This window comes from Pseudophryne corroboree, chromosome 6, assembly GCF_028390025.1.
Source record: "Pseudophryne corroboree isolate aPseCor3 chromosome 6, aPseCor3.hap2, whole genome shotgun sequence".
Taxonomy (NCBI): domain Eukaryota; kingdom Metazoa; phylum Chordata; class Amphibia; order Anura; family Myobatrachidae; genus Pseudophryne; species Pseudophryne corroboree.
Genome location: NC_086449.1, coordinates 200,091,573 through 200,115,817, shown reverse-complemented (window position 1 = coordinate 200,115,817; position 24,245 = coordinate 200,091,573). Strand labels below are relative to the sequence as shown.

Sequence of the window (24,245 nt, the reverse complement as noted above, 5' to 3'; positions counted from 1 at the left end):
CCATGCTCTGAACAGGGACCAGTGAGGATTTCTTCCAGTTGATGAGTCACCCGTGGGCTTGCAGGAATTGGACCGTCAGTTCCAGATGATGAAGAAGAACCTCCAGAGAGTTCACCAGGATCAATAGGTCGTCCATATACAGCAGGATCCTGATACCCTGATGGCGGAGCAGAGCCGTCATGACCGCCATAACCTTGGTGAAGGTCCTTGAAGCCGTGGTCAGACCAAAAAGTAAGGCCTGGAATTGAAAATGTAGGTTGCCAATAGCAAACCGCAGGTATTGCTGATGCGACACTGCAATAGGTATATGCAGGTAAGCATCCTGTATGTCCAGTGATACCATATAGTCCATGGGCTCGAAAGCCAGACCAATAGAGCGAAGAGTTTCCATATACGGAATTTGGACATCTTCACAAATTTGTTCAAAGACTTGAGGTTGAGGATGAGCCGGGATGACCCATTCGGTTTCGGAACTAGGAACAGTATGGAATAGTACTCCCTGCCTCTCTGAGCCAGAGGCACCGGCACTATCACTCCTGTGTCCAGGAGGGATTGTACCACCAGATGGAGAGTTTTTGATTTTACCGGATCCGAAGGGATGTTTGTTGAGCAAAACTGGAGAGGGGGACGTTTCCTGAAAGAGATGGCGTATCCGTGAGCGACGACTTCCTTTACCCAGGTGTCTGAAGTGGTCTGTTACCATACCTGGGCAGACCGTAGAAGTTGGCCTCCCACCCCGGGGTCCCGTTATGCAGCAGGCTTGTCTGTTTTGGAAGCAGGCTGACAGGCAGCCCAGGAACGTTTAGGTTTGGGCTTAGTGGATTTGGAAGTGCGAGCCTGTTTCGGGTACGCCTGACCCTTTGCTTTACTTGGAGGTCGAAAGGAACGAAAAGGAAGTACTTTTAGCCTTTGGAGCCGAAGGATTAGTACTAGGCAGACAGGCAGTTTTAGCGGATGCTAAGTTACCAACAATCTTGTTGAGATCTGTCCCAAAAAGGATGTTTCCCTTAAAGGGGATCACCTCCAAGGTCTTTTTAGAGTCCAGATCTAAAGGCCAGCGAGCCAGAATGGACGTAGTATACGCTTTGGCCGTCAGGACACCGGAATCAGATGCCGCCTCCTGAATATAATGAGAGGCTGTAATAATATAAGAGAGACACGGTCTAGCATTATCAGGAAAATCAGAAGGTAGCTCCGCTTCACCTTCCTGAACCCAGGCCTCAATAGCTTTTGCGGCCCAAGAAGACGCTATCGTGGGCCTATGCACAGCTCCTGCAAGAGTGTAAATAGACTTCAAGCAACCCTCGACATGCTTATCCATCGGTTCCTTCAGAGAGGTGACGGTGGTGACAGGCAGAGCAGAGGACACCACCATACGTGCGACCTGTGAGTCCACCGGCAGTGGCATTTCCCAATTTTTGCTTAGCGCCGCAGCGAGGGGATAACGAGCTAGCATCTTCTTAGAGAACATTTCTTTCCTGGATATTCCCAGGATTCATGATGTATGTCAACTAAGTGGTCAGAATGGGTTACCAGTTTAGTAACCTTCTGACGCTTGAACTTATCAGGTTTTTTAGAGGTATACGGAGGTTCTGCGTCATCATTAATTTGAAGATTGAGCCTGATAGCCTCCAAGAGGTCAGGAACATCCAACTGTGTAATAGATTCCCCATCAGAAGCATCCGCATCAGAGTCTGAGGGGTCAGTATATACGCCATCTTCATCAGATGAAGTATCCAAAATATGTGTGGATTGTGAGGAAGTAATGGTCTGCTTAGATGACCCCTTGGTCCTAGGAGGGCGAGAGTTAGGTTTTTGTTTAGCCAAAGACTGATTTAATTGCTGTAACTGAGTGGACAGAGTATCTGCCCATGGTTGATTAACTGCAGAGACAATATGTGGCTGTACTGGCACAGGAGGTCCCACAGGGGGAGCAAGTCTAGTTACTAGCGTAGTCAGTAAATTAGAAAAAGCAGCCCAAGGTGGGTCTTGGTGTACCACCGGTGCTGCAGATTGACTGAGGGGAAGAGAACCCCCGGTACCTGAACCCTCAGCTGCAATGTTTTCCTCAGAGAAATTCGTGGCATCCGCACTGCATGACGCAGGATCAGCCATGGATTTACCGCCCTGTTTAGCAGACATTATTTGAAAGTGTAGCCATAGGGCGTAAAAGTACAATATAGCAGACAAAGTACCTGACAAATACCCCCTGCAGTGTGTGACTGCAAAGCAGAGTACAAACAGAGAATTTAGGAGGTATATGGTGACTGAAATACACAGAGAAAAATACCAAAGTAGTATATCCTGTGAACCACTATATATATATATATATATATATATATATATATAGATATAGATAGAGAGAGAGAGAGAGAGAGAGAGAGAACCCTGATGCACTTAGCCCTCCTCAGGGTACAGAATATAGGGATAGCAATATGTGTGAGATACACGGAATAGAGATCACACAGCAGCTATTGGCGCACACACAGTCACATGTACAATGCAGAAATTATTACCAACAATAAAACTGCACTGGACTAGCAATACTAAGTAACTAGACTACGGAGTAAAGCTATGTATGTATACAGATATAACAATGCACAGTAAAGACTGGATGTACATCACAGGGTACTTGTACTAAATATCCCTGAAGTTATGCACTTGTTCTTAACTAACACTGTCTAAATGACATGTAGAATACTTAAGTGTCCTGTAAATGCACAGCACTGACGAGGCAGGCAGCTTTACAGAGGATACATTGCCCAGCAGTCCCAGGATCAGTGCAGCTGTGTGTAATGGCGCCCAAACGCTGACAGGGAGTGAGGCAGAAGAGAGATGCAGCTCCAGGGCGGGAACATTTGCAGCAAATGGCGTCTGGGGCTGGGGGGAGGTGCTACAGGTCAGAGCCATATCCCCTTGCTGGACTTCACCACCGGATACTGCGGGGCCTATAGAAAACGGATTATTAGCAATCCGACCTGTGCCCCTTGCCCTGGTAGTCTAGTGGGGTCCCTATACGGCCACGGTGTCTCCCAGAGACCGCGACAGATCGCAATTTCAGCGGGTCCCTATGATGCGGTCACGCGATCCAGGAGTGCAGCGGCGGTGAGTATGCCTGATGTGGACCAGAGCGCCTCCGCTGTAAGTACCCGGCAACCAGGGCGCGGGAGTATAGAGCGGCCCTTGAAGTCTTCTTTCTTCAAAAAGCTCTTTTCAGAGCTGCCTAGTGGAGCCCTGTCAAAGCTTTTAGCCTGTTGATCCAACTCTACACCCCCAATGTAATTCCCTGTGGAATCACAGTGTACCCTGCTGCAGAAAAGTCATTTAATGGGGTACAATTCTGTGCAGAATAATGGGTTAAAAGATGTGGGACAGGTATATGGGGGTGTTGTATTGGTGGGGGAGTGGTTTTAAACATTGCAGTTGGGAGTTAAAGGTGTTTTTAATAACATTTTTTAAAGCGGACTCAAATTCAAAATTGATATCAATCAGCACATGTAGTTTTTGGATTGTCTTCTGCTCTGACATCATGACATACTGTAACTCTAACATGCCTGGTATTGAGGGGTCTTTGTTTGTTTCATAGTGTTTTTCTGCCACTATATTGATGGGAACATTTCCTTCCCTTTTTTTTAATGCTCTCATTACTGTACCTGTCAGTCTCTCTTTAAAATGTGAAAATTTTGCTCAGAAACAAAACTCAATTTAAAAGAAAAATAATAAAAAATGTATTTGTTTTTCTTAATAGATCTGTCAGCTCTGGAATGTGATAAATACAGAATTAATGACAAAAGTTCAACTCTCCCTCCAGTGTGCTATTCTATTACTGTGTATGGTTGATTCAGTACATTAAGTTTATCTTCTGAAACACTATGCTGGCCCCTTGTCCTGTTAATAAATCCAAACATTGAAAGAATTGTTGCTTAAGTCCATAGGTTTTATTGAACAATCATAAAATTGTGGATTCAAAATTACTATTAAATATTAACAGGATATATTTCAGAATATAAATATTTGTATTAAAAAAAATTAAACTAATTTCTAGATCTTCCCAGTCAAATATTAACGTGTGGGTAACTTCAGTTTTCATTGATTTTCCATGTTGGTGTCTAGCAGGGCCGGACGTATTGAGGAGCCAGACACGATGAATGCAAACAACGTATAAGCGTGAAAATTGACATTGGCTTGGACTTTATTTTGTCTGATGTGTGCAGAGGACAAACAACATGGGTACGGTGTTAAGGATCCGAGAGCTGGAATGTGGACCGGTATTCAAGGAGATGTATGAACCCTTTTCATTCCGTAGGGAACAGAAATGCTCTGTAACTGCTACCATGAGACGGGGGAAGCCCTGAGTCCATAAACCCATTATCAGTCCTGTCTCTCCTCAATCTGAGATGGTTCTGGATTATACAAGTTATAAATGAAGCCTATTAATGTTAATGTTCTAATGTCTACACTGGGGAATGAGAAAATGAAAGTCACTTAGCCAATGATGAAAGACAGCGCTTAGTAACTACTCGCAGCTATTGGTAGCACCCAGAATGGCGTAGGTCCCTTACCACCGCTTTATACTGGTAACTTACAGAACATTGTTATTTATATATTGTACAAAAGTGTTTAGTACTTTTAGAGAGTCCTTTTCTCCTCCATGTCTTGTACGGGAGCAAATCTCAAAATATTGAGATTAAGAATCTTCTTGAGTAAGCGGGCGAGACGGTACTGAATCCTTTTTGCATACATACATCCATTATATTAGAATGCTCTGTTTTTTTTCTGCAGGAATAGTGATGAAGACAAGAACAGTGCACAGCTGTCAGATACCGGCTCGTGTTTGCCCTGTGCAGGATCACTGGTGACAGTCTCAGCTGCAATCCCTGTACACTTGACAAGGCAAACAGCAAAAGGTGCATAGCTGTGGCACAAGTGCATGGTTAAGGCTTATGGTGCAGTCTGTAAAAGAGAAGAGATCAAGGCCTCCAGCTCAGTAGCCTGTTCCAGTGATGTGTAAAAGTCTTAGAGTTGCTTAAACCAATGAGAATTAGTACGAGCAGGTACAGAGTCATCAAGATGGCAAAACGGTGGCTTGAGAACCAGGTTGGCTTTCTGGATCTGCTTGAAAGAAGTGGAAGAGGTGAGAAATGCAAAAATGACAAAATAAACAAGACAATACTTTAAAGAGAAATGCAGTATATATCTAATAGATTTAAACCTTTGGCGACAGTAATAGTATTCTCATAAGAGGTCACTTGCGCATCACGAAATGTATAGAATTCTGCCTATGTGCAAGAGTTAGTGGAGCAATGCGACGGCAGAGGAGACTGAGGGGGGAGAGTGGACATTCGTGGCCTGTTAAGGACAGAGCACCCATGTGCTTACTTTTGTGGAGAGAGATTTGGGAATGAAATGAAGGGGTGTAGAGGGTGTAGGTGATCCTTGCTGCTTGGAGGGGCATTCTGCCAGCTTTACACCACAAAAGCACTTGAATTGTCCTAAATAATCCTGAGCTGGCAGAGTTTGGGCTACATCCTATGCTTTTAATGTAAGCCGTTCTGCACTTTTATGTTGCTCTCTGCTGGGATTACCTCTAGAAATGCACCTCTCTGACTTTGTAATAGAGAGCTTCACACACCCTAAAATAAAAAACAGTTCCAAATATTCACTAACTCTCAGTATTAAATGAGGCTATACATTAGGGTGAGGAGTGCAATACTGAGAGAAACATAGAAAGGTTTTATTGAATGAAACGTGTGGTAGGACTGTGATGGGACGCATACGCTTTGGACAGAACACCTTTTCTGATTTCCCCACCGGTCACTGCGCATAAGAAGTGAATATAAGACAGCGGAGAGATAATATTGACAGCTCTACTCACCGTCTCTGAGGCTGCTCCTGAGAATACACCAGGAGATATTTCACCCGTAATAACTGGTTATTGGTCACCACAAAGTATTTCTGTGGAACTTCTCCACCTTCACTATTCCTTGCTCTGGCTCGTTTCCGATCTATTTCAAATGAATCTGAAAAGAATGGGCAAAATATAAAAACATGGTAATACAGATTACCAGCATTTTGCTGTCGTACTTTGGGGGGTAATTCAGATCTGATCGCTAGGCAGCAATTTTTGTAGCCCTGCGATCAGACAGCGCCGGCCACTGGGGGAGTGTATTTTAGCTGTGCAAGTGTGCGAACGCATGTGTCGCAGAGCTGCACAAACTGATTTTGTGCAGTCTCTGCACAGCCCAGGACTTACTCAGCCGCTGCGATCACTTCAGGCTGTTCAGGTCCGGAATTGACGTCAGACACCCTTCCTTCCATCGCTTGGACACGCCTGCGTTTTTTCCAGACACTCCCTAAAAATGGTCAGTTGCCACCCACAAATGCCCTCTTCCTGTCAGTCACCTTGCGATCGCCCGTGCGATAGCTTTTTTCGCAACATTCCGTCCCTATGCATCGATCCCTGTTGCTGCGGTCCGTCGCGCCTGCACATTGTGGTGCATACGCATGCAAAATTCGGACCTGATCGCAGGCTGTGAGAAAACGCAGCCTAGTGATCAGGTCTGAATTACCCCCTTAGTCACGGCTACATTGCTTAGCAGATCAAAGGTTTTGGAGAACTAAAGCAGATACAGACCGTACTATTACTAACGGTACTGCGAGTATGTTTTCATTGTACTCATGTCACATTAATATATAGATAAGGAGATTTATGGTAGACTTACCATGGTTAAATCTCTTTGTGCAAGGTACACTGGGTTCCACAGAGAATACATCGGGGCGTAGAGATGGATCTTGATCCAGAGGCACCAACAGGCTAAAGCTTTAATGTCCCGGAATGCATTGCGGGGCCTCCTCTATAACCCCGCCTCCAGGCACTGTGAGCTCAGTTTTGTTAACCAGTCCATTGCAGAAGCAGGTAAAGAGAAGGCAGATGTTAGTCACATAGAACCACGTTCTCACGACAGGAGAAGGGACTAGCGGCTAATGCCATACAAACCCAAAGAAGCTAAGTGCGTCAGGCTGGGCGCCCTGTGGGACCCAGTGTACCTCGCAGAAAGAGATTTAACAATGGTAAATCTACCATAACTCTCCTTTTCTGCAGCGGGGTACACTGTGTTCCGCAGGGAATACATCGGGGATGTGCTAAAGCAGTTGAAGCGAGGGGACGCACCTTAGCGGGTATGAGAACCCGGCATCCAAAGGAAGCATCATGGGAGGCAAAAGTATCAAAGGCATAGAACCTAATAAACGTGTTCACTAGGGAGGCCAATCCCGGGCCGTTTTTTCAATCCCAGGTATCGGGATTGACAGAATCTCAATCCCGGGAATGAACTGTCCTCCTTTAATTTATGTATGTGGGGGAGGGGATCAGGGGGGGTTACAAGTTAAAAAAATAACATACTCACAAATGAGTAGAGCGGTCCCCAAGGTCCAGAGGGGAGGTAAACGCAGGCGTCTGGTAGTGAGGGTCCCTTAATGCCCGGCTTCAGAAGGCAGCGTCTGAGCCGGGTGCTCAGCGCTGCCCAGGAGAAAGACTGCTGGGGTGGAGGAGGTGATGCTGCCCGGCTGCAGTGAGGGGGGGAGGAGGCGATGATGCCGCGCTTCTAGTTCAAAAGGCAGCGTCTGAGCCAAGTGCTCAGCGCTGCCCGGGTACAGAGGCTGCCGAGGGAAGAGAGGCGGGGAACTGCGCATGCGCAGTGTAATCCCGTGAATCCCGGGATTGGAAGCGCCAATCCCGGGATTGAAATCCCGGTGTTTTGGGGCCAGAATCACGGGATCCCGCCGATCCCAATCCCGGGATTGGCCTCCCTAGTGTTCACCGAGGACCACGTAGCCACCTTGCACAATTGTTCTGCGGACGCGCCACGACGGGCCACCCAAGAGGGTCCAACAGACTGAGTAGAATGGGCTATAATTGCAGCAGGAGCTGTGAGTCCAGCCTGCGCATAAGCTTGTGCAATCACCATTCTAATCCATCTGGCCAAGGTTTGCTTATTTGCAAGCCAGCCACGTTTGTGGAAACCAATCAGTACAAAGAGGGTATCTGACCTTCTGATAGAGGCAGTCCTCTCCACATATATAAGGAGAGCCCGTACCACATCCAAAGACTGTTCATTTGGAGGACAATCCGGAAGAGATGAAGGCTGGAACCACAATCTCTTGATTAAGGTGAAAAGATGACACCACCTAAGGTAAATAACCAGGGCGAGTTCCAAGAACTGCTCGGTCACGATGAAATATTAAAAAGGGTGGACGACAGGACAAAGCGCCGAAGTCTGACACCCTTCTAGCAGAGGGAATAGCCAGCAGAAACAGAACCTTAGCTGTGAGCTATTTAAGGTCCATTGACTCAAGAGGTTCAACTGGAGACTCTTGCAGGGCATTCAGGACAACAGACAAATCGCATGAAGCCACAGGAGGGACATAGGGAGGTAGAATCCGCAGTACGCCCTGAGTGAATGTATGAACGTCAGGTATAGATGCAATTTTTCTCTGAAACCACACCGACAAGGCAGATATGTGAACCTTGAGGGAGGCCAGACGAAGTCCTAAATCCAGGCCTTGTTGCAAAAAAGCCAGAAGTCTACAAGTACTGAATTTGTAAGCATCGTAATTCTTAGCAGCACACCAGGTGAAGTAAGAATTCTAGACCATATAAGAAATTCGCGCAGATGCCGGTTTGCGGGCCTTCAGCATAGTTTGGATGACCACCTCGGAGAATCCTTTGGCCCTCATGAGTAAAGCTTCAAGAGCCACGCCGTCAAAGCCAGTCTGGCCAGGTCTGGATAGATGCAAGGGCCCTAAACGAGGAGGTCTGGGCATTGAGGAAGTAGAAGAGGACGCTCTATCGACAGACCCTGCAGGTCTGAGAACCAATGCTGTCTGGGCCATGCTGGAGCGACTAGAAGTAGTATTCCTCCTCCTTGTTTGAACTTCCTTAGTACCCTGGGCAGGAGTGACACTGGAGGGAACACGTAGGGCAGCCGAAAGTTCCATGGAATTGCCATAGCGTCCACGAACTCTGCTTGAGGATCCCTGGTTCTTGATCCAAAGACCGGAACTTTGTGATAGTGTCGAGACGCCATCATGTCTACATCTGGTAGGCTCCACTTGTTCACTAGGAGTTGAAAGACTTCCTGATGAAGACTTCACTCTCCGTGCACGTCCTGAAGACTGAGGAAACCACCTTCCCAGGTGAGGACTCCCGGAATGAACACTGCCGATACTGCCGGCAGAAGGTGTTCCGCCCAATGAAGGATTTTTGACACTTCCATCATTGCCATGCAGCTTCGAGTGTCGCCTTGATGGTTTATTTACGCCACAGTGATGGCGTGGTCTGACCGTACTTCAACAGGCCTGTTCTGTATCAGAGGCAGGGCGAGAGACAAAGTATTGAACACTGCCCGCAATTCCAAAATGTTATCGGGAGGAGTGATTCCTCCATGGTCCACCGACCCTGGATAGAGTGTTGCTCCAACATCGCGCCCCCAACCCTTCAGACTGGCGTCCGTAGTCAGTAGGACCCAGCTGGGGGTCCAGAAGGGACGATCCCTGCTCAACTGCTGGTCCTGTAGCCACCAGGTCAGCGACAGGCGAACCTCTGGAGTCAAGGAGATCATGTGAGACCTGATCCGATGAGGCAGGCCGTCCCACTTGGAAAGGATTAATCTCTGTAGAGGGCGGGAATGGAATTGAGCTTACTCTACCATGTCGAAAGTCGACACCATGAGGTCTAGTACTTGCATCACCGAGTGTACCGACACTCTTGGGTGAGAAAGAAAGTATCTAATCCTGTCCTGAAGTTTCAGGACCTTCTCTGGAGACAGAAACAGCCGTTGACTGTGTATGTCCAGTAGTGTCCCCAGGTGCACCATGCTCCGAGCAGGGATCAGCGAGGACGTCTTCCAGTTGATGAGCCACCCGTGGGCTTGTAGGAAGTTTACCATCAGTTGTAGATGACTGAGGAGTACATTGTGGGAGTTTGCCAAAAGCAGCAAATCGTCCAAATACGGCAGGAACCTGACTCCCTGGCGACAGACATGAGCCGTCATCATGGCCAAAACCTTGGTGAAGACCCAAGGGGCCGTGGCCAGTCCAAACGGCAGAGCATGGAATTGATAGTGAAGGTTGCCAATAGCAAACCGCAGACATTACTGATGCGATATGGCAATAGGCATATGCAGGTAAGCATCTTGTATAACCAGGGATACCATAAAGCCTCCGGGTCCATGGCCAGTACAATGGAGCGCAGTGTTTCCATACGGTATTTGGACTCTCTCACAAACTTGTTCAGTCGGAAAGATCCATCGAGTTTTGGGACTAGAAACAGGGTCGAGTAGTTTCATCTGCCTCTCTGGGACAGAGGTACCGGCACTACCACTCCTGTATCCAGGAGGGAACGCACAACCATCAGTAGAGCTTGCGCCTTTAACGGAACCGAAGGGATAACCGATGTGCAGAACTGGCGAGGGGGACGTCTCTGGGAAGAGACTGCGTACCCATGAGAAACAACTTCTCGCACCCATGTGTCTGAAGTGGTTATTAACCAGAATTGGATGAATCGTAGAAGTCAGCCCCCCACCCTGGGATCCCCCAGGGGGAGGCTGTCCCGTCATGCAGCAGGCTTGTCATCAGAAGCAGGCTGATGAGCAGCCCAGGAATGTTAGGCCTTGGGCTTAGGGGTTGTTGGGAGCACAAGACAATCTTGGGTATGCCTGACCTTCACTTTCCCTTAAGGCCGAAAGCAGAGAAAAGTGGTACCTTTTGCCTTCTGTGCAGAAGGAGTAGCATTTGGGAGAAAGGCAGTCATAGTAGCCGACGATTCAGACCCCATTTTTAATAAGATCTTCCCCAAATAAGATGTCCCCAGTAAAAGGGGAATACCTCCTAGGACTTTTGGAGTCCAGGTCCACCATCCACTACCTCAACTACAGAATTCAGCGAGCCAGGACAGACATATTCGACTCCTTGGCAGCCAACACACCCGCCTCAGGGAACGCCTCCTGGTGAAGAAAAAGGTGGTGGTATTGTGAGACAAGGAATGTCTGGCATTCTCAGATATATCCTCGGGCAGCTCTTCCTCTAATGCCTGATCCAGTCATCAAACTATTTTGCAGCCCCAAGAGGACGCAATCGTGGTCTATATACAACACCCGTAAGGGAGTAATAGACTTCAGGCATCCCTCCACACGCTTACCTGTCGGTTCCTACAGTGAGGGGACAGTGGTGAGAAGCAGAGTGGACGACACCCGATGGGTGACACAAGTTCACTAGCAGTGAATTACCTACTCGTCATATAACTCTGCAGGAGGAGGATATTGAGCTAATGCCCGTTGTAGACAGGGGGAATGTCTTCCCTGGATTAGACCAGGAGTCTTGTCTGATGTACACTTAATGGTCAGATTGTGGTAACAGAGTTTTAATTACCCTCTGACGTGTGAACATATCAGTTTGCTTAACCAAGGTAGGGGAATCCTCTGATCAGTGATTTGTAGGATTTGTTACGCAGTATCCACAAGGGCAGTGGTATCATTTAGCAATGGACAATCCTTGTCAGGAACACCTAATATAGGGACTGACAGGACAGCATGATCTCCCTCTCTTCAGATGAAACAGATTATTGGATAGGGAGGAAGAAGCAGCCCGCTCAGATGACCCAGAGACACGAGAGTGACCTGGAATAGGGTTTTGTCTGACCAGGGAATGAGTCATACGCTACAATCCGTGAGGTAAAATTTTCCCACCCAAAGTGGAGTAACCATGGGGATTTCAGAGAGTGTAATGTTACAGGTGGTCCCATAGGGGGCATAAAGCGTTCAACTAGAGATGTGAGAACGCAGCCCAGGTTGGCTCCTGATTGATTACAGGAGCTGCGGACTGTATGAGACATAAGGGGTCATTCCGAATTGTTTGCTCGCTAACTGTTTTTAGCAGCCGTGCAAACGCTAAGCCGTCGCCCTCTGGGAGTGTATCTTAGCTTAGCAGAAGTGCGAACGAAAGGATCGCACAGCGGCTACAAAAAAATATCGTGCAGTTTCTGAGTAGCTTCAGACCTACTCAGCGCTTGCGATCACTTCAGACCATTCAGTTCCGGATTTGACGTCACAAACACGCCCTGCGTTCGCCCAGCCATGCCTGCGTTTTGCCTGGTATGCCTGCGTTTTTCCGAACACTCCCAGAAAACGGTCAGTTGACACCCAGAAATGCCCACTTCATGTCAATCACTCTGCGGCCAGCAGTGCGACTGAAAAGCTTCGCTAGACCTTGTGTGAAACTACTTCGGCCGTTGTGAAAGTACGTCGCGCGTGCACATTGCGCCGCATGCGCAGAAATGCCTTTTTTTGAATCATCGCTGCACAGCGAACATTTTCAGCTAGAGATCAACTCGGAATGACCCCCATAGTACACAGACCATCACACAAACTTCCCCCTCAGGTAAATCCGTTGCGCATGCTCTGCAGGATGCATGAGCGTCCCCAGGTTTACTGCCCTACATGTTAAACATTATACACAAATGCCACAGAGAGTGGTTTAGTACGATGAAGACAGAGTACAATAAATCCGTTAGCATGTGACTGAGTACCCAGTATACAACACCTGCGAATAAATCAGGTATTATGTGATTGACTACACAGTAGAATACACGTAATAGGTAAATACTGTGATGCACTATATATTGACCCAGACGCACCTAGTCCCCTAGGGTACTGTATACAGTGATAGATATATCTGGAATACACCGCAGTGAAACCACATAGCCCATACAGGCACACATAGTCAAGTTTGCAATGCCGATAATTATTTTCATGACAATAAAATTGCATTGGATTATTATATGAACACACACACACACACACACACACACACACACATAAATAAAACAATGCGCGGTCTGAGACCGGATGTATATATCAGGATACTTGAACAATATAGTCTGTCACAGGTACACTTGTTCTTAACTAACGCTGTCTTAATATCGACACGTAGAATACTTAGGTGTTTGTAAAACCACGGCGCTGATGTACAGGCGGGTTTACAAAGGAGACCTTGCCCTGCAGTCCCGGAGACCAGTCGCATCTATTTTAGAAAATGGTGCCCAGCATCTCAGTCAGTGAGTGAGGGAGAGTGTGAGGCAGCTCCAGGGCAGGAACACTAGCAGTAGATGGCGCCCTAGGCCGGGGGAGAGGCTACAGGTTAAGCGCTGGCTCCCCTATGCTGGACTTCACCACCTAGTACTATGGAGTCTTATTAAAATGGACATTAGTATATCCGACCTGTACTCCTATGCCCTGGTGGATATAGTGGGGTCCTGCTCGGTGACATTGTCCACGCCAGCATCGCAGTCCGTCTCCCTAGACTGCGATCGGAACGCGATTTAATGGCGGGTCCCGCCTGGGGGATCCTCTTACCTCCTCCCTTCTGTAGCAGCCACGCGAACCAGGAGAGCATCTGCAACCACGTGCCTAGAGCCGGAACGTCTCCGCCGCAAGTACCCTGGAACAGAGCCAGCGGGAGTATGCGACGCCACTGGGGAGGTGATGGAGCCGCAGCACAGTATGTCATACTGACATATGAAGTGCTGCAGCCCTTGAAGTCTTCTAAAAAGCTTTTTCAGGGCTGCCTAGCGCAGCCCCCCTGTTAAGTGACCTGCTTCATGCAAGCACCAACTCTAAAACTGTGCTCACAGTGCCTGGAGGCGGGGTTATAGAGGAGGCCCCCGCAAAGCATTCTGGGACAGTCTAAAGCTTTAGCCTGTTGGTGCCTCTGGATCAAGATCCATCTCTACACCCCAATGTATTCCCTGTGGAACACAGTGTACCCCGCTGCAGAAATACTATATTTCTATATACATTTCACTACAATGGAAACCCTGGCTAATGTTTCTCACCTTTTTTCTTAGCCTGGCACTTAACATCTGGATGATCGATCATCTCACACATGGCAACACAGCTTAGCACCGGTCCCAATATACTATGGGACCACCCCTGCCCATGGGGACTATAGAGAAGTGCCAAGCTCAGGTCACTAGTCAGGTACGTTCCTTCTCCAAATAAAGAAGTCTGTAGGAAATGAAGCATTAAAGGCATGTAAAAATTGTCTCTTACATTGCACTAAAACAACCACTAAAAAGTGAGTGAGGTGCAGGACTTAACTCAAGGACCACATAGTCATTAATCCATACCCCTCTATAGAGAATGCAGAAGAAGTGTTGTGTCCCTCCCAAGTAAGGAACCTTAATCCCCTGCTAGACATTGAGATTGGCAATTTTGTCACATTTTAGAAACGAAAGCCACCACCTTGCTAGTTACATCATGACCGCTCGCCACAGGTTACTATTCCAAATAGTTATGACATGGACCCAGGGGCGTATGGGAAAGGTCCTCTCCACGAAGAGAAACTAGACGCTACCGTTACAGCATGTCAGTGTGACAGTTTTCATTAGTGTTCCCAAATGTGTGAGTACAGTTAGCATAGCAAGAAACTTCCAGAACATGTAGTGGGATGCGGTCAAGAGCCCGCCGGACGGGATCCCGGCGGTCGGAATACCGACACCGGGATCCCGACCGCCACAATCCCGACATATTCTCCCTCTGTGGGTGTCCACGACACCCATAGAGGGAGAATAGTGTGCCGAGCTGCGCTGCGCTCGCCCCCCTGTCGGGATTGTGCCGGTCGGGATCCTGGTGTCGGTATTCCGACCGCCGGGATTCCGTACTGCTCCCCATGTAGTGTGTGACACACAGGCTACAGAACATGTACTGCTTTTCACATAGGCTACAGAACATGTACTGTGTGAGTGACACCTACTGTAGGCTACAGAATATGTAGTGCGCGACACATAGACTATAGAACATGTAGTGTGTGACACATAGGCTACAGAGCATGTAGTGAGTGACACAGGCTACAGAACACGTAGTGCATGACACATATGCTACAGAACACGTAGTGCGTGACAGATATGCTACAGAACATGTAGTGCGTGACACATATGCTACAGAACATGTAGTGCGTGACACATAGGCTACAGAACATGTAGTGCGTGACACATAGGCTACAGAACATGTAGTGCGTGACACATAGGCTACAGAACATGTAGTGCGTGACACATAGGCTACAGAACATGTAGTGAGTGACACATACGCTACAGAATATGCACTGCGCGACACAAACTACAGAACATGCACTGCGTGACACATAGGCTACAGAACATGCACTTTGTGACACATAGGCTACAGAACACGTAGTGCGTGATACATATGCTACAGAACATGAAGTGAGTGACACATAGGCTACAGAATATGTACTGCGTGACACATAAGCTACAGAACATGCACTGTGTGACACATAGGCTACAGAACATGCACTGTGTGACACATAGGCTACAGAACATGCACTGTGTGACATATAGGCTACAGAACATGTACTGCGTGACACACAGGCTACAGAACATGCACTGTGTGACATATAGGCTACAGAACATGCACTGTGTGACATACAGGCTACAGAACATGCACTGTGTGACATATAGGCTACAGAACATGCACTGTGTGACATACAGGTTACAGAACATGCACTGTGTGACACATAGGCTACAGAACATGTAACATATATACAAACACTGGAACATGCAATGCATTATGAATGTATCTTAGGTGTTACCAGGTGTTATGCATTACGCTTGTTACCATATCGCACCTTGTTCAGGTGGCAGTGCAAGCCATTGTGCAGTATGGAGTGGAAGTTCTCCAGGCGGCTGCCATGTAGGGCATACATCACATCCCTCTCCCCACGCATCTCTTGGAACTTGGTACGCAGCTTCTCGCAGTATTCTATTTCAAACAGGAAGTCAGGAGTGGGCAAAGCAAGACTGGGAGAGCCTAGCAAGGCTTGGAATTCCTCAAACTAAAACAACAAGGGAGGGGCAGCCTTAACTCAAAGGCTGGGGTAAGTTGCCAATATGGTTAGTACAAACATGGTATTTCCTGCTGGTAAGGTTAGTTCTTACTAGAGTTAGGACTCTATGTACTAAGCCTTGGAGAGGGATAAAGTACCAACCAATCAGCACCTAACTACCAATCAAACAGCCTTTAACATGACAGATAGGAGCTGATTAGCTGGTACTGTATCTCCATCCACTTTCTCTCTCTTCAAGGCTTAGTACATCTCCCCATTAGTAACAAATGTCTTACACAAAGCCAAGAACCAAGATAAAATTCCTTCTTTGTGCATTTGTCAGGACACGTCAATATAAACAGACAGGACAAATACTAACTGGCCGTTGAGGCTAATAAGGAATTGGTCTAACTGATTTTGTATACTGTATGCTTCAGTGGGGGCATACGCCAATAGTGAAAGGTATGCTATAGTGCTATCTGGGATATTCAATATAGTATAAGACAACCATTCTATTGATTACTTGGGATTATGGGGCTGATTCTGAGTGGGACGTCTTTTGCTGCAGTCGCGTCTGTGTCATTATGCTAATGTCGCTACAACACCCTACCCTGGTGTACATCCATTTATCCTTAGATACCCACAGTCAGCGTCTGTAGTTGCTGAAATACCAATTGGTGTACCATTGGTTGCACCGGGTGTGGTATGGAAGGTAGATAGTAACTAGGTCGACCACTATTGGTCGACAATGACTAGGTCGACAAGGTCTGTAGGTCGACAGGTCAAAAGGTTGACATGAGTTTTTTATGTTTTTTTGGTGTCGTTTTCTTCGTAGAGTGACCGGGAACCCCAAGTAGTGCACCGTGTCCCCGAACATGCTTCGGCCAAGGTGCCTTGCTTCGCTCGGCACAGGTTACCGTTCCAATTGTAGTCCACGTGGATCGTTAAGTATGAAAAGGTAAAAAAAAAAAAAAAAAAAAAATTTGTGAGAAACTCATGTCGACCTTTTGACCTGTCGACCTAGAGAACCTGTCGACCTAGAAACCCTGTCGACATAGTTACTGTCGACCAATAGTGGTCGACCCAGATAGAGTCGACCTACATACTGTTGACCTAGAGATCGGATCCCGGTTGCAGCATCTCTATGGCAGGAGCAGTTTCTCCATCTCAGTATGGCATCCTATGTGAGGGGTTCAGCATCTTTGTATGCACCAGCTTTAAGTGACAAAACCGCGACACACCCATCTCCGTGTGTCATTTTAGCCACTGTACGAGAAAGCCCCTTATATTTCTGACACCATGCGTCCAATCTGAATTGTGACTCTATACGTACAAAACTGGGACACATGCGCAGAGTGGCGCATACGAAAAAAACAACACTCCACTGTGTCCTACATCGGAGTTGCGTCCGACTCAGAATCAGGCCCTGCGTGAGGATTTACTGTTTGTTTTTAAGTACTTTGGATTCTACAATTATATATTGATTGTGAATTATGTATTATGTAATAGAGTCCCGGTTTGCCGGAAATGCAGGATGCCGGCCAATCTCGGAGGTTTTTTTTTTAAAGCGGCAATCATTTACAAGGCAATACCATTAGACATTAGATATTTTTCTATGATTGAAGAAATATTTATTTCTTTATGACAATCAGGGCAACAGCTACATATTTATTGGAGTAATAGTTATCTATGATGGGAGCGAGAGTTACTGTATTTATTTATTACTAGCATTTGCCCGCGGCTTTGCTCGTGTGGATGTCTGTTACTGCTCAGCGGAACTAATTTTACAAAGACAGTAGTGCCATTTAATATTGTGATGTATATTTTATAGTGATCACGCTAGGCTACCCGATTTTCAAAGGGCAAAATGCGCCCTGCCCCTTTAGCGGCACCCTGCTAAAACAGCCTGCCACTGCCGCCGTGTGAATAGATCTATTTACGTTAAAGGGAGAGCTTAGGGGAAGCCCAGCATGCAGTCCCCCATTAGCACCGCCTCTTTTAGTTTCTACACAAACGTATTGCCCCGGCAGCCCAGCACCCTGCCCTGTCCGCATCCTAGCCGAAGCATGACTCTACATTGTAGACAATGATCACAAAATGTCTTTATAAACAATATTTGCCGTTTTTCCTACAGGGGTTAACACAAAAAGATGCTTGGGGCTACTAACTCGTGAGCAAGCCAAATAAAGCTGCCCAATGGGAGAAGCAGCTGAACCTAAACTCTACGCCTGCAGCCCTCAGCATTTGCCCCTGCAACTTGTTGATCATCATAGCGAAGTAAAAGCTTAAAGAAAACTGCAGGGGCTTGAATTGAAAAGGTAAAGCGTTGGGGATAACACAGTCTCACCTCTGCCACATCCCATTAGAATCTCTGCCTCAATTAGGTTCCTCTGCAGAGCAGTCACTTTAAGTCGGGTTCTGTTACATAACTTGGGCAGAGTCAAGTTCTGCAGAAGCATGATCGGAACACCAACTTTCAGTGCACCAAGTGTCAAGCGTCTGGTTTTTCCCTTATTGCTCCTCTCCCTGATGTCACATTGAGATCATGCATACCTCCCTTTCTTTCTAGGTCACTAAGCTATACAATAGTGAAAATGTGATCCAAATTCATCCCGTAGTTTTTGCATGATGCCGGAACGAACAGACAGGCAAACAAAAATTCAGAAATTAATATTTTTTGGTCTCCATAGTTCATACAAAGTCCCAAGGAGTACATGTCTCCAAATAACAACTCTACTATAAGTATAGATATATTGTAGTGCCCACTCATGGCAATAATAAAGCAAGTACACACTTGCTCCCATGTGCATGCTATGGAATATAAATCTAAAAGCACCAGCTCTCAGTGCATGCTGTTACTTGTAGTACCATAACAGTTTTCACTAAACTTGGACAGCATTACCATGGTACTCAAAGGCCATGGGTACCAATAGGGCCACAGGTGTAGTCAGCACCATACTATTTTGGGGCACAAGGGGACAAAGCTTGATGCTGAGTTAGCTGGGCTGTTACTCATATATAAATACTTTCCACTGTAAAGTTGTTCAATAGTGTTATCTAGAACCAGTGAAAGTGCTGCTATACGTAATAGCAAGATGCGAGTTTCTGCCACCCTGGCTAGAGATAACATTGTGTAGACTCCAGTGACGCGTTTAGTAAGGATCATCTTACCATCTCCTTCTTAAGGCATCTGATGGTGAATAGTTTCTCTGATAGAACCCATCGCAGCAGATCAAGGCTTTTTTCATCTATTTGTGGCTTGTTCTGGATGATCTCCGGCAGACCAGGCAAGGTGTTTGTGTCAGCAATCTAGGAGATACAGAGCAGATTTTAATATGCCGGTTTAGGCTGATCATGGGAGACACTGATTTTGGGAAAAGCTTGGAGGCCTCAAGTTTCCACTAAAGGGACTGTAACATCTTTGTGTTGTGTGCAGGAAAGCAAATGTATAAACCACATGTATTTTTATGCTGCCCTGCGGGAGACACACAGCAGGCAGAGGTGACAAGTCCCCTACTGCACCCTCCCTCCAACTCTGTGTGACAGAGGAGAGAAGCAGGAAAGGTTTCAGCACACGCATTATAGATGATAGACAACAATAATGGTAAATGGCAATGGTAAATAGTATATGTACCCACCAAGGCATCAAAATCTTTATACTGCTCAGTGGCATAGCAGGCAGGAAAAGGCCGTAATACAGAGTCTCTTTTGTAACTCTTTAAGGCAGAAAGGAAGAGGCTGCATTTCAAATCCGCTGCTAGTGGATCCCTGGCAATGATGTGCTCTACCATTGCTGTATCCCAACTTCAGCGGACACCCAAGTTACTCTGCAAAGAGACAATATGCAATTGTTATTCATCTCCAGAATACATGTGAACCTGGTAAAGCTCTCTATAGCACATGTGATCATTATATGTATTTATACAGAATACCAATTTATATCTTTATAGGGATCGTGTATAAATGGTCACATAATTACGATTACAACGGGGACATTTAAATATGAATATTGCAAGACAACTTGTGTGCAAAATGTATTAAAAACCAGCGAAAATGCTACACATCTCCAGAACAGTACTTATACATGTTCCAACATGCAACTTACACAGGTCCTAACATGGGTGAGCCTATGCATATATAGAGCACTACTGCTATAATGAGGGCTCAGGTAACAGATAAAGCAATGTGGCCCCATCATAAGACTAAGGTGTGCAGATGGGGGATCACAGAAACAGAAAACCCAATGTTATAAGGATCACTTTGAAGATTAAAAAGTGACATGGATACAAAATACAGCAATGTTAATAGTACAGTAGTTCTAAATTAGTTGGTTGTAAACAGTTTTCTAATATGCATCTGTTATTGGAGTCTTCCCCCTGCATCAAAGGATGATGTGATCAGCAGTGCTGCCTAATAGCACAGGGACATGAGTCGTATTTCTCTGTGTGATGTTTGTATGTTCTCCCGTAGGTTTCCGTCATGTGCTTCAATTTCTTCCCACAGTCCACATTTTGTAGTAATAGGATTTTAATTACCTACCGGTAAATCCTTTTGTCGTAGTCCGTAGAGGATCCTGGGGTCCACATTAGTACCATGGGGTATAGACTGGTCCACTAGGAGCCACTGGCACTTTAAGAGTTCGAGAGTGTGGGCTGGCTCCTCCCTCTATGCCCCTCCTACCAGACTCAGTCTAAAAACTGCTGCAGCAGGTCCTGCCGAAGAGGAAGAGGCCTCGGCACTTCTAGCAGTAGATCCAGAAGATTCGCATACCAAGCCCTTCTTGGCCAGTCTGGAGCGATGAGGATTTCCTGAACTCTTGTTCTCCTTATGAGCTTTAGAACTCTTGGAATGAGTGGAAGTGGAGGAAACACGTACACCAACTGGAACACCCACAGAGTCACTAGGGCATCCCCCGCCACAGCTTGTGGGTCCCTCGACCTGGAACAATACCTCCGAAGCTTCTTGTTGAGACGAGAGGCCATCATGTCTATTTGAGGTACACCCCAAAGATCTGTTACCTCCGTGAACACCTCCGGATGGAGTCCCCACTCTCCTGGATGGAGATAGTGTTTGCTGAGGAAGTCCGCTTCCCAGTTGTCTACTCCTGGAATGAAGATTGCAGACAGCACCACCGTGTGCTTTTCTGCCCAGAGGATGATTTTTGTTACCTCTGACATTGCAGCTCTGCTCTTTGTACGCCCTGTCGGTTTATGGTGGCCACCATCATTACATTGTCCGACTGCACTTGAATGGCTCGATCTGGCAGAAGATGAGCCGCTTGGAGAAGACCGTTGTAGACGGCTCTTAGTTCTAGAATGTTTATTTGAAGACTGGATTCCAGGCTTGACCACCTTCCTTGGAAGGTTTCCCCCTGAGTGACTGCGCCTCAGCCCCGGAGACTTGCAACCGTGGTAAGAAGGACCCAGTCCTGAATCCCAAACCAGCGGCCCTCCAGAAGTTGAGGCATTTGCAGCCACCAGAGGAGTGAAATCCTGGATTTCCGCGACAGGCGTATCCTCTGGTGCATGTGCAGGTGAGAACCCGACCATTTGTCTAGGAGATCCAGTTGGAAGGACCGAGCATGAAACCTTCCGTACTGTAGAGCCTCGTAGGAGGCAACCATCTTCCCCAGAAGGCAAATGTTCTGATGAACCGATACCCGAGTTGGCTTCAGGACATCCCAGACCATTGTTTGAATCACCAACGCTTTCGTCTCCGGCAGAAACACCCTCTGCACTTCCGTCTCGAGGATCATCCCCAGAAAAGACAATCTCCTTGTCGGCTCCAAATGTGACTTTGGAAGGTTCAGGATCCAACCGTGTTCCTTGAGCAGATGAGTCGTGAGAACAATGGACTGCAACAACGTCTCCTAGGACGATGCCTTTATCAGCAGATCTTCCAGATATGGGATTATGTTCACCCCCTGTCTGCGAAGGAGAACCATCATCTCGGCCATCACCTTGGTGAACACCCTCGGTGCTGTGGAGAGGCCGAATAGTAGTGCCTGAAATTGATAGTGACTGTCTAACAGTGCAAATCTGAGATAAGCCTGGTGTGGGGGCCAAATCGGAATGTGGAGGTACGCACCCTTGATATCCAGGGATACCAGGAATTCTCCCTCCTCTAGACCTGAAATCACTGCTCTGAGAGACTCCATTTTGAATTTGAACACCCTCAGGTAAGGGTTCAACGATTTAAAGTTCAAAATTGGTCTGACCGAACCATCCGGTTTCGGTACCACGAAAAGGTTTGAATAATAACCCTTGTTTTGCATATGAGGTGGAACTGGGATAATGACCTGTGACCTTTCCAATTTTAGGATGGCTTCCCGCAGGATAGCCCTGTCTGTCAGCAAAGCTGGCAAGCCTGATTTGAAGAAACGGTGAGGAGGGAGTTTTTGAAACTCCAGTCTGTACCCCAGGGACACAATATCCTGTACCCAGGGATCCAGGCCAGACGACACCCAGACGTGTCTGAAACGTCTGAGTATCGCACCCACCAGCCCGTCCTCCAGGCTGTGCGGTCCACCGTCATGCTGAGGATTTTGAGTAACCAGAATCAGGTTTCTGGTCCTGGGAGCCTGCGGGTGCAGGCTTTTTGGATTTTGCACGACCACCTCTAATGAAAGTGGTAGGCGGCTTGGACTTTTTTGCCTTAGCGGTCCGAAAGGACTGCCTCACAGCTGAAGAAAATGGTTTCTTTGTAGAAGGTGTAGCAGAGGGAAGGAAAGGTGACTTACCCGCGGTTGCCATGGAAATCCATGCATCCAACGCTTCCTGTAAAAGAGCCTGATCTGTGTAGGGTAGGTTCTCCAAATTTCTCCTGGATTCCGCGTCTGCAGACCATTGGCGTAGCCAGCGTCCCCTGCGAGCTGAGACCGACATGGAAGATATCTGTGCAGTCAGTGTACCCAGGTCCTTCATGGATTCCACCATGAACCCCGCAGAATCCTGTACGTTACGTAGAAACAATTCAATGTCACTTCTATCCATTGTATCCAAATCCTCTAGTAATGTGCCTGACCACTTTACTATGGCTTTAGAAATCCATGCACAGGCAATAGTGGGCCTTAACGCCACTCCTGAAGCAGTGTATATGGATTTGAGCGTAGTGTCAATCTTACGATCAGCCGGTTCTTTTAACGCGGTAGATCCAGGGATAAGTAAAACCACCTTTTTAGACAGTCTGGAGACAGATGCGTCAACTATGGGTGGGTCTTCCCATTTTTTCCTTTCCTCCTCAGGGAAGGGAAAAGCAACCAGAACCCTTTTAGGGAACTGGAATATTTTCTCTGGGTTTTCTCAGGATTTTTCAAATACAGTGTTTAATTCTTTTGACGCAGGGAAGGTTAGCGAGGCTTTCTTATTGTCAGTGAAGTAAGCCTCCTAAACCTGCTCAGGTGGCGTGTCATTAATGTTTAACACATCTCTAATGGCCTCAATCATGAGCTGCACCCCCTTTGCAAGGGATGCCGCCCCCCTCAGCACATCCCCATCACCGTCTGCTGTATCAGAGTCGGTATCCATGTCATCTTGCATAATCTGGGCAAGTGCACGTTTCTGTTGGAACATACTAGGGGATTTTGCAGGAATAGGAACAGAACCTGACCAAACTGCCATAGAGTTCTTTAACACCGGAGTTTCAGTCTCACTATGAGTTACTCTGGTAGAGATCTGAGAGATCATCCCGTTAATGGAGGACAACCACTCAGGCTCATTAATTTGGATCAGAGACAAAACATTACATTTCTGTGTACATGGAATGGATTCCTCCTGAGAGGAAATATCCTCTGCAGCATATGAGACAGAATCCTTAGACATGGCTATGTGAGACAACAAACACCCACACCCACACAGGGAAATGTCAGACACAGTTTCCCCCCAAGTATGCCACAGAGATTGGAGCCAACCCACACACAGAGCTTACTGAGGTAGATATAATACAACTACCTAGCGCTTACTGAGTACCTTAATAAACTACACAGTATTTACACAGCCCCCACCCTCTATAACCCCCTGGTACCGCATAGGATAGCTGGAGTTGCTTGGAGGGACAGCTCTCCCTGTCAGCATCTCTGTGTAGGATCTGCAAATGGCGCTGAACGCTGCTGGGTCCGCTCTGAGGAGAATCTCCGCCCCCTGAACATGGCGCTGCTTCCCGCTCTTCCATTCTTTATACTGGCCTGAGGATTTCTGCTGGCAGTGTAACTGAGGTCCCGGACAGGCTTGCTGTGACGAGTGTAGGGTATAGACGCTGGCTCAGGGCGCCCCTCACAGCGCTGCACTATGTACCGCTGAGCCTCCGGAGCGCAGTTAATACTGTGATCCTACCCTGTTGCCGCCATCTTCACA

General features: G+C 47.1%; 1 protein-coding gene across 3 annotated transcripts in view; it reads right to left on the bottom strand.

Annotated features, from left to right (window-relative positions):
- Window positions 1-3,916: 3,916 nt before the first annotated feature.
- PARP16 (poly(ADP-ribose) polymerase family member 16) overlaps window positions 3,917-24,245 on the bottom strand; it is a 42,312-nt gene continuing 21,983 nt past the window's right edge. For 2 of the 3 annotated variants that reach the window (XM_063925603.1, XM_063925604.1), the window contains exons 2-7: window positions 19,533-19,721; window positions 19,066-19,203; window positions 15,697-15,903; window positions 13,889-14,060; window positions 5,876-6,020; window positions 3,917-5,112 (exon numbers count right to left, since the gene is read on the bottom strand). In XM_063925603.1, the coding sequence (XP_063781673.1) occupies window positions 4,971-5,112; window positions 5,876-6,020; window positions 13,889-14,060; window positions 15,697-15,903; window positions 19,066-19,203; window positions 19,533-19,685 (957 nt within the window). In that variant the 5' untranslated portion in view covers window positions 19,686-19,721 and the 3' untranslated portion in view covers window positions 3,917-4,970. Of the gene's footprint in view, window positions 5,113-5,875; window positions 6,021-13,888; window positions 14,061-15,696; window positions 15,904-19,065; window positions 19,204-19,532; window positions 19,722-22,633; window positions 22,845-24,245 lie in introns of those variants that run through there. The other variant, XM_063925605.1, reaches the window with a different exon arrangement.